This window comes from Primulina eburnea, chromosome 8, assembly GCF_022965805.1.
Source record: "Primulina eburnea isolate SZY01 chromosome 8, ASM2296580v1, whole genome shotgun sequence".
NCBI lineage: Eukaryota > Viridiplantae > Streptophyta > Magnoliopsida > Lamiales > Gesneriaceae > Primulina > Primulina eburnea.
Genome location: NC_133108.1, coordinates 40,242,569 through 40,253,722, shown reverse-complemented (window position 1 = coordinate 40,253,722; position 11,154 = coordinate 40,242,569). Strand labels below are relative to the sequence as shown.

At 31.4% G+C, this 11,154-nt stretch overlaps 1 protein-coding gene across 1 annotated transcript; it reads right to left on the bottom strand.

The window, feature by feature from the left end:
- Positions 1–4,092: 4,092 nt before the first annotated feature.
- LOC140839735 (protein SMAX1-LIKE 3-like) lies at positions 4,093–7,560 on the bottom strand. Its single transcript, XM_073206659.1, has 3 exons — positions 5,911–7,560; positions 5,533–5,743; positions 4,093–5,206 (listed from the first exon to the last, which is right to left on the bottom strand). Exons 1-3 carry the CDS (start codon positions 7,110–7,112, stop codon positions 4,115–4,117), a joined length of 2,505 nt encoding a protein of 834 aa, XP_073062760.1. The 5' UTR covers positions 7,113–7,560; the 3' UTR covers positions 4,093–4,114.
- Positions 7,561–11,154: the final 3,594 nt, after the last annotated feature.

Below are 11,154 nucleotides of genomic sequence, written 5' to 3'. Positions count from 1 at the left end.
TTACTGTAGATACGCCTCTGACTATATACATCAGCGTCATCTCAATATAATGTCAAATATTATCATATATTACGGTGTGAAAAATGCTAAAATTGGAATACTAAAACAAAAATTTGGTAACAAAGATAACCAAAACCACTAAGAAACAAATATATATGTCCAAAATTACAATTTTCAGTTTATATATCTAAAAGGCATACTATCAATTTCCCAGTCTCACATCTCATTGCTTTTGTTATGGATTATTTGTTACAAAATATACCTAACATTCCTAAATATATTTTAAAACAATCTGATTTCAAGAGCTCTGTCAAGTTTAAAATTGAGAAAGTGCATGTACTTTTATGTGATTCTAAAATATGAGATAAAGTTTTATTAAAAAAAAAAATAAAGAAAAAAGAATAAGATAGAATGGCGCCCATGTGTTTAATCAATTGTTTAATTAAAGATTAAGCAAATTAGGTGTGAATCATGTCATATGTTCCCACCATGCAACTTCTTATATATATTACCCAAAAAAATTTATAATCTCAACAATTGTGGAATTTGTTTTTTAAAAGGCAAATGCTTTTAAAGGTACAAAAAGTTGTTTGGATTAAAGTTGTCTTTTTTTAATTATAATCCACGAGTTGCCAAAAAAAAAGTATTAACTTTGTGTTAAAAGGGCTGTCCACTTTCTACACTTGTTGCAAATTTTAAAGAGTAATCATGGAGTATCTTCCTTCCTACTTTTGAGGGAAAATTAGATTCCAAATGTCTTCAATTATATTAATTATTTAAAAATCGAACTATTCTTTCATCCTTTGATAGGTTATAATAGTTAAATTCCCATTTCTAATATTCTACAAGATAATAATTTAGTTAACCAACACAAAAATAAAAGTCTACAATGAATTAATATTTAAAAGCCCATACTCATATTTAATTTTTCCTTATTTAAATTTTTCCTCTAGTTTTGAGGTGATTTGTAATTCAAATTACAATTTAACATCAACGAATATCATGAGTTTAATTTATTATTTATATCTGATGTAATACTCACTTAGTTAGATATATATCCATCTCAAACAAGCTGAGTTTGAGTTGGATATCTGTTTTACTAGATCCATTGACATCCCTAAACGCGTCGCGACGACCGAATTTACTAACAAACAAAGAATTGGCTGGATGAAGTAGCGCATCTCTTTTCACTGGAAATTTCTGGTAGTTCATCCATCGTATTTTTTTCCCAATATTATATTGATGTTATTTTGAGAATAATATAATAAAAAAAATTGTATTAAATTAAATATCAAAATTTAAGAATTGACAAATTCCCTACTTATGCTTACATGTTATTTAAAGTCCCAATGTAGTAATCTTTTGGAGATTCTAAAGTAATGCTCATCTTTTTTAAGGTTTAAAGAATAAAGACAGATTCTTTATTCATGTTTTCCCTCGCTACATATTCTTTTTTTTTTTCAAAAAAATTTAAATTTAAACCCGTTTTTCATTTGAATTCGAAGTCTTGTTCTTTTTATCAGCTTTGTTATGCTTTTGCTATAGATAAGAATGTCGAGTTTCGAAAATCAAAGGGAAAAAAGTAATTCTTTTGGGAAAACATATAACAACGCGGAAGCATAAAAAGTAGTGCTTTCTTTTGTTATTTTCTTAGGGACGATTTTGGAAGTTTTTTTTTACAAAAAATAAATTATTCTTTTTTATAAATCAATTGTTTTTAATTTATTTCCCTCCTAATTCTAAAGTAAAAAAGTACTTATTTCTCGGTTTCTCCTTTCCACAACGGACATATAGGATTTGGATTCTCTACTGTGTTGAAAACACAACACTTGGTGTTGTGCACTTTTTACACGAGATGATCACATGATCATCTCGTTTAATATGACAATTTTTTAAATTTACCTCATATGGTGTGATACCCACAAGATGATCACGTGATCCTCTCGTGTAAAAAATGCACAGCACTAAATGCTGTGTTTTCATCACAGTAAAGGATCTAAATCTATATATTATGGGATTTTCATTCGTTAAATTTGCATTATGTGATCCGCCAATACTCTTCTTTTTCTTTTCTTTTTTCTTTGAAGAAGTGACTAATTAATTTTTATTATTATTATTTTATGAGCCTAAACAATTTCACTGGCTCATGAAAACCTAATTAAATCATGTAATTATTACGTGCTAATTTAAAAAAGAACTGTTGTACATGTAATAATTATGTTGAGCAGATTGGAACAAGATCGAATAATTAGAAAAATGCAATTGATTAACTTTATGTTCAGTGATAAGACTAATTTGATTTACCATGCTGAGTGGTTCAGAAATTATGATTAAAGTAAGACGATCTTACCCAGTTTAGTTAAATGTCATTATCGTTAAGAATTTTGATTGTATTTGAATTGGATTGAATATTTAAAAGAAAGATGTGAAGTGGTTCCATATTGAGATAGACACGAAGTTTACTGCAATGATTCAAAAAATAACTAGTTAAATTTTTAATATCCATTATAAAATTGTATAAAAATAGAATGTCAATTTTTGAATATTTTAGTTATTTTTCATCATGAGTGTCAACATGACACTCCATATAACTCCATATAACGCTATGTAAAAAAGACTAAAATTTAAATAAACAACAAAGATAATGAATTCTTTTCAAAAAAAAAAAAACAAAGATAATGAATTATGCATGAAATTTAATAATATAAAAGATTGAAATCGCTAAAAAACAAATACATAAGTAAAATTATAGTTTTCTTAATTTATTAATATGGATTTGAAATCCCAACTTCAAATCCGTCGATCCAAATGCCTCTTTTATAAAATTTATCTGACCAAAGTTCATACATATTTCCTACATAGGTAATTCAACAATAACTTTCACTTTTTGGCCTTGAAAAAACAAACTTCTAATTGAAAGAGAAAGCAACTTATTTTCCCCTTTAATTCACTTTTTATTTCACTTATTTTCGTTTTATTTACTTTCTTCCAGACGAGCTAGAGACCCCTTTTATGGATTCCCATTGTTTAAAAAAAAAAAATAGAGTTAAAGATCACTAGCCCATATATATATATATATATATATATATATATATATATATATATATATATATATATATATATATATATATATATTATATATATATATATATATATATGACATGTGAAGTTCTATTCAAGGAAAAAAATTCGATTCAATATAGCATTTAGGTCCCGATAATCTTCCATTTCTTTGGGTTTCAAACGGACGATTTTTATTTTATTTTTTAAGTTATTACTCTAAAATTTATTTTATATTTGTCTTTTAAGAGTCACATTCCTAAAAATTGCATCATAATTATGGGAATCCACTGGTGACTTGCTGAGATGCAATTTTATTTTAAGATCAAGTGCTTATCACATTAAGAATTTGATTAAGTCTCTTGTAAGATGGTTTTACGAATATTTTTCTGTGAGACGAGTCAACTCTACCGATATTCAGAATAAAAAGTAATACTGTTAGCATCAAAAGTAATAATTTTTCATGGATGACCAAATAAGAGATCCGTATCACAAAATACGACCCGTAAGACCGTCACACACAAGTTTTTGCCTAAAAATTTTAAGTGGTGATAACGATATAATTCAAACATTTTAAATTTCACCGCATATCTAAATATATATATGTCACATCTCGGTTGCTATATAAATTAGTTACTAGCCCTGTTAAATTCAGAGTACATCTTCTATGATACAGTCTCACGAATATTATTTCATGAGACGAGTCAATTCGATCCATACCTACAATGAAAATAATATTTTTTCACGAGTCTGATCGAGTTAGAGACTCGTATCACAAAATTGATCTGTGAGATAATCTCATATGAGTTTTTTGTGTTAAATTCTATAGTATAATTCCCTAGATAAATTAGACTTAATACCCTGGATAAATACTAAATAGACTTATGGAAAACATATACAGAGACCTAATTAATTCTATATAAATTTATTTTTGTTTTGCTTCAGGGAACTTCAAATATCATCATATTAACATATACCCGAAAAAAGTTGCCAATAACTATAGGTATATATAAAATTGTATGAGATGATATATAGAAAATTCAAGGGCTAAAGTTCATTGATCTTCATAGTTTTCCTGTATCTTGAACACTACTCGCCTATCAACACTTTTAAGAATCCCTAACTCATCAATCAACTGATCATCACCATCTTCATCAAAATCTTCAAATGAAATATTCAAATCCAATGAGACACTGCGACTAATATGATCCTCTTCCATTTTCTGCTTTGAAGGAGAACAAACTCTTGACCTAGAGCTGAACTTGTCGCAGCTCAAGACAACAATGGCGTCACAGAGACCAACTTCTTCACAATTTTCATCGCTTATTCTTCCAGTTTCAATAGCCCTTTTCACGGCCATTTGCGAGCAGTAATCCGCTTCCTCCAAATCTTCGATCAAGAAAACACGGTGTGGATTTGCTGACACAGCTTGAGCGAATCTTTCGATGTAGCTGATGCAACTTTGTTCGTCTCTCCCTCTTTTGTTTCCACGAACAGCCTCTGTTGAATCTGTTATTGTTAATGTGATGAAGCCGCTGATCCCCATTGATACAAAGTTTGAATAAGATCCGAACACGATTCTCGCTAATTCTCTGGATATTTTCTCTTTTGCCGCTGAATCATGGCCTAGGAAGAACAGCCACGTTTCTTCTTTAACGTCCGTTTTACTGTTTCTTAGGCTGTCTTTTCTTCTTAACATTCCAGACCTGCATTGCAGAACAGTTCCAACGATTTCAGGAATGATTTCTATCTGCCATGGAACCTTTTCCTCCAGTGCATTGCATATGATATTCAAGTTTTCAGAACTGAATTCTTTGAACTTTTGCTCGTACTGCATATCTATGGTGTCACTAGAGGAAGCTGAGTTAAGGGTTGAACTAGGAATTGATGAAAACATATATCTCAACTCTCCAGGCTCCGATATGTGTTTAGGATTCGAAGGGCTATGCTCAGGCAACATCGGGAAAATTTGGCTTTTGACTTGATGCGATTTAGGGTTCTGTTGATCAAATGAAAAGCAAGAAGTAGGTGAAGAAAACGATGAAGAGAAGATAGTTAAGGTTCTTTCGGGTGATTTAGGATGTTTTTGTGATGAACCGTCAAATGAGTTCCATTTCTCGTAAAATTCTCTACTTGAATCACCTTTCTGAAAATCATCAGAAGCAAGGTAAAAAAAGGCAAACACATCAGTTTATTAGAGATGGAATGATGAAAAAAATTAAAGTAGCATTTGTTCCTAAATAAGAGACTTTACTTAAAAAGTTTGGATATGTGGACAAAAACTATTACAGACAATCTGACTAATTCTAGTTTCGCAAACTTTAAAAAAAAAAAATAAAAATATTCTAGTTTCGCAAAAACTATTGAGATATGGTAAAACTACAGGAAAAGTGAAAGATTATATCCGGCTAAAAAGATGCACCAAAGATTTTATTAGTTGAAAAGTTATGGTAAGTTATATAAGATTATTACCTGATCATTGCTACCAAGTCTTTTGCCTTCATTCTTAAGCCAAGGAGGTAGGCTTGATAACGCGGGAACATCGGATTGCACCTTCCCAGTTTCGGCTTCGAAATTTGTTGTATAATCTGGGTTAAAACACATATTTTCTTCTCCATTTATGATCAGAAGTTTACAGGATCCACTTTTACCTCTGCCATGTCCAACTTCAATTTGTTCATCCCTGATTGAACACAAACAACCAATATTCAGTAAACCCGAGGAATATCAAATAGAGATATGCATGGTTATAGTTCTTTAAAATTTTAGTCAACAATTTTTTTGATTTGATGATGAAAATAATGAATCTGGCTAGAAAACATGAAAATTAAGAAAAAAAAATTTGGGTACCTCTCAGAAAGTAGACTCAAGCCTAAACTGTTGGCAGGAATTGTAACAGGATGTAAACCCCAAATAGCTTCTAGCGAATTCGAGCCATTTCTACACTTCATGTAAGTATGAAATGAAGCAATTCCCATTAACCAAAACCTTCCATTTATTTCTCCAATTCCGCTAACTAATCTCCCAAGCTCCATTATCATGTGCTCCAAAGAGCAGTAGTAGCTGCTTTGTTGCTCCAAGTTGACCCTATAATCACTGATCCACTTAAGGTCTCCTAGGTATAAAACAACTCCCTTTGTAGCACGACTCTTCAAAAGACAAGTTAATTCTCCCATTTTCTGCTCAACTTCTTTTCTTTGAAGATTACAGAAAGAGTAAAATGGTGGGAGAGTTATGAATTTTGCTTCTCTCAGGGCCTCAGGAAGTTCACCTTTATCAACCTTATGCATCAGCACTTTAACTGTATTTTCTATGTTAGAAATAGACTCTCCAACTATGACAAAACTCTCTCTCTTTTTGTTCGATAGTAGTGTCTCGATTATCATATTCAAGTCTTCGTTTCGGATTGATTCTGATGTTCTTTCTTCATCTTGGCTTGCCAAAGGAGATGCAGAATGAAGGGTTAAAAGGGTATTTCCTTTCGACTTATTAATGGTTGAACGAGGGGATGTAGAAGATGAGTTTTGAGACCGAAACTCCAAAGAAACAGATTTTTCGACATTGGTTTTCACTTGAGTACTCGAAAAACCAGCTTCCCTCATCACTCTACTAACACTTGGATCATCCAAGATAGAGATAATCAGCTGCTCGAGCTCGATTTTCACTGTTAAGACAGGCTGCTGCTGATTTTCAATGGATCCACGGCGCTGGTGGGCTTGTGCCCTCTTGAAAGCCGCCACAAGGGCATTAGAAATCAAGGGGTAATGCGAATGATGATGGCCGCCTAATACGGGGCTCGATGAAGAAGCTGGTAACCGATTAAGCGCCACGTTAAAGCAAAGCTCAAGGGCTTTGCACTGCAAAGGGTGCGAGTGGGACTGTAAGCAAGCAACTCGAAGCAATCCACTCGAAGCCGCCAGCATGGTGTTAGCCACATGTAGAGGCGTCACCTGTGCGTGGCCACACCGCTTAGCAAGCGTCACAGCCTGTTTCACTATGCCTGCTGCCTCAGCAGTTAGCGCTTGCTGCACCGCACAGTTCCCAGCTCTCATTCTTGTCTGGGAATTTTACTATTCTTGGCTAAAATCTTGATCGATTTTTCAACAATAACAGCAACAAAAAGGAATCTGACAAGGACTAAAAGCTAAGCGCGCAAAATCTTGACAACATAACTAGAGCAAATATAACACAAAACTAGTACTCAAATCAAGATCAGAAGATCACAGAAACCTAGTACAGAGACAAACTTCCGAGCAGATTAATATTTATACAGTAATACAGAACAGAAATATAATCATCAAGAGGTGAGAAAAAGAAGGAATTGGAATTAAGGGTTGTGTTCTTTTCTTGCAGACGAGGTAAAATTTGTGTTCCAAAGTGGATTATATTTTGCAGTGGAAAGTGGAATGCATGTGTATTGAATAGCTAACACCAGTACCAAAGGCAACTCAGCTTTACTCTTACTTCTTCATAGCTACCTATTTCAATATTTTTATCTATAAATTGAAATGGAATGTGTTCATATAGTGGGACTCTGCCTTTCATGCAGCAAATGGCATTTACTTTAAATAATATATTTATTTGTATATATGACTGGCAAAGGTATGAACATAGATATCAATCACATCCACCTCTAACTAAACAAAATATGTACGTATCTTTATAAATTCTATATAATCTTTTTTCTTTTCCTTCTTTTGCAGTCACCTAAGTAGTCATGATATAGCTTTTAACTAAATACTTTTTTTTATTCATCTCCAATTATGCAAAAAAGTTACATGCATAGACCTAAATTTTTACCATCACCATTATCTCCAACTGATATAATTAAATAAAGACACACACACACACACACACACACACACACACACACATATATACACACACACACACACACACACGATATGATTTTGCATTCCCTTTTTTCAAATATATATGATGTTTTAAATATTTACTTCTCATTGAATGGCAGTGCCATTAACACCCATTAACTTTAGGTAATTTTCACACTAAATAGACGAAATCGGTAAATATTATATCTTTGAAAGTTAAAAATAATATTAAAATTGAAAGAAGGGAGGTCAAAATTTTAAAACAAATAAAATTGATATAATTATTTCAATCGCAATTTTAATTTTTATAAAACCAATTTATAGCTATGTTTATATCTATTATAATTTATAGTGTCCATTACAAAAGTAAAATACCACATGTAAGAGAACTAAACATTCTGACATACTAAACTTTTTTCAAAAAATTTCTCATGTGATAAGCTGTATTTAAAGTAATTAAAATAATCTCAGTATTTATCATTATCTCCCAAATTATTCTCAAACTTATTTCTCTCGTCACTTTTTCTTTGTTTTTGGCTCATTTACTTGCCAACCACGTCTTTATCCAGGATTGGATCATCTACTGTAACTTAAAATACAGTATATGGTGATGTGCACTTTTTACACGAAATGATCAGATCATCTCGTTTCGTCTGAAATTTTTTCAAATTTATCTGACACTATGTGAGGTTGATCATATAATCAACTGATCATCTCATGTAAAAAATATATATCATCAGATGCTATGTTTTCAGCCACAACAGAGGATCTAAACCCCTTTATCCAAGACTATGATACCATAATTTGAAAATATGATATAAATAGACTAATAGCAAACAAGTTAAATTCTTTATGCATGTGTTTATCAGAAAAAGGGTAAACTGGAACTAAAAAAACACAGGGTAAATCGATTTACTAAAAAGAATCTGCACGAAAATTAAAAACCAAATAAATAAATATATTTATATTAGATGACTAAAAACATATGCTCAGCATATATAAAATTAGCAAAATTGGTCCTCTAAATGGTCTATTTTGATAATATTTCAGTTTTCGAAGATAAATTTATTTGTTTTTGCCTTTACCATATTTTCGTGGAAATACTATTGAAATGACAGTCACATTAATGATTAATACTCCAGCAAAAAATGGACCAATTAAAGTTACAAAAGGTAAAACTATTGCCATAAAATTGAAATATGAGTTATTAATTTGATGACTAAAATTGCAATAAGACCAATTTACGTTACAATATTTTTTATTTTACCCACGTAATTAAACTCTTATTTTTACATATTTAGAACATCATTTTAAAAACTAAATCCATATTATGGAATGACCCTTTAAGAAGAATGTGAAGAAAGAAGAGGTGGACAAATCACAGAAAATACGAGGACCTGAAAAGTGAAGGCAACGAAGGAGTGGGGGCTGTCTGTTTGGAGGAATCGGGAACTGTGTTCCATCTTCTTCTCAACTCAAACACAAAGAATAAAGCCTCACACTATACCTACCTTTACATGCATGCATACACGCACACACATATATATATATACAAGCAGTTAAGATTCTCGTATTATTACATCATAAATCCGATAATACTAGAACCAAATTGATTGAAATATTAATTTGTTAGAATCCCTTAATCTTATCAATCAAATTCGGGGTTTTTTTTTTCGTATTATCAAGATTATAAGTTGGTTGAATCAATAGAAAAGTTATCTGCAAGCCTGAACCCAATTATTTCCATCATCATTGCACGTACTCAGATTCGAATTCCTTCAGAAATATGTATAGGGACGATACCCATTCACAATTAATTTAACTAATTTGAACAAACCAATAGCTGTATTTATTTCTAACTAATAGCCATTCTTTTTTCTCTCTCGTATGAATGATATATTCGTTTATACAAAAACTTACGTGAGATTGTTTTACAAATATATTTTATGATACATATCTTCAAATCAATCTGATTTTATGTTGAAAATGTTCTTTTTTATTTAAATATAGATTGAGTTGACATGTGTCATAAAAATATATTTGTCAGACCATTTCGCAATATACATATTTAATTTGTTTGTTTAATATAGGTTTTAATGAACATTGATGGTTGAAAATATATATAATTGGAATGATTGAATCTAATTTTAGCCAAAGTAGTACCATCGATAATTAAATATCAAGATGATCAATTTTAAAATTATAAATTTAAACAAGTGAACCAATCTATCTTAAGTTTTTTAACAGTCCTATTTATGATTTACGAGCGGTTTATAAAATTAAATTATAATCTTAGTTTTGTAAAAATTTCCAATAGAGAAGGGAAAAATATATTATGTGCACTAGAAACGAGAGATCTCTCTCCTCTTCTCTTTTCTTTTTCCTTTTTTTGACCCTCTTTGTTTTAGACCTAATGGTTCATTAAACCAAAAGTAATGCGAAAGGGAAAAAAATCTTTACAAACCAAAGTTGCTGTGGAGACCGGACGCTAATCATCTTTTTAATCGTCATTGGGACTAATTATCAATTCAGATAAACAGGGTCTAAAATTTTTTTTTTTTAAATGTAATTGCGGAAGCTAATGGAATCAATCTATTATACAAACCAGTATAACAAATACAAATCTTGTACCTCATACATCTAGTTTAAAACTAAGGTTCAACTACTATGATCTAGTAATGAAACCTATCTACATCCAAGTCCGGAAATCACCACTCTAATCTTGATCTCTCATCTTCTTCTGAACCCCGATCATGTCCCACCTGTTGTCATGCACACATACAAAACAAGACAACAGCCGGATAACTCCGGTGAGATATAAATATCCCAGTATAAACAATGTATACATGCAATCATATAAAACATATATAAACGCATGACTTATATCTTGTCACATGTAACATAATCAACAACATGTATCAATACCAGTCTGTAAATAAAACATGAATCGTAATCTACGAAACATAAATTAATACGGATCTGTAAATCAAACTCTAGTCTTAATATCTAAGACTTGACTCATCTCTCATTCTAATCTAGGGATCCCGATCTAAATTAGACTTCGGTATGCTGTATCGAGTGTCTACATTAAACGTCGATCTACATTTAAGCGCGTCGATACACCGTAAGTCTAGAGTCTTATCGGTTCTGAGAAAGACTCGGCTGTTCTGCCCTAGCTAGGCTGTCTGCCCTAGACTCGGACTCTGACTCTGTTCTAAGTCAATACATGCACATATCAATCTGATAATATGCAAATATCAAT

What these genes read in the sequence shown, in the direction of transcription:
- LOC140839735 (XM_073206659.1), bottom strand. Translation starts at nt 7,112, where the DNA reads ATGAGAGCTGGGAACTGTGCGGTGCAGCAAGCGCTAACTGCTGAGGCA. An exon ending in TTGAGTCTACTTTCTGAGAG is followed by an intron (nt 5,744 to 5,910) that starts GTACCCAAATTT and finishes GTGTTCAATCAG; the next exon opens with GGATGAACAAATTGAAGTTG. An exon ending in GACTTGGTAGCAATGATCAG is followed by an intron (nt 5,207 to 5,532) that starts GTAATAATCTTA and finishes GATGATTTTCAG; the next exon opens with AAAGGTGATTCAAGTAGAGA.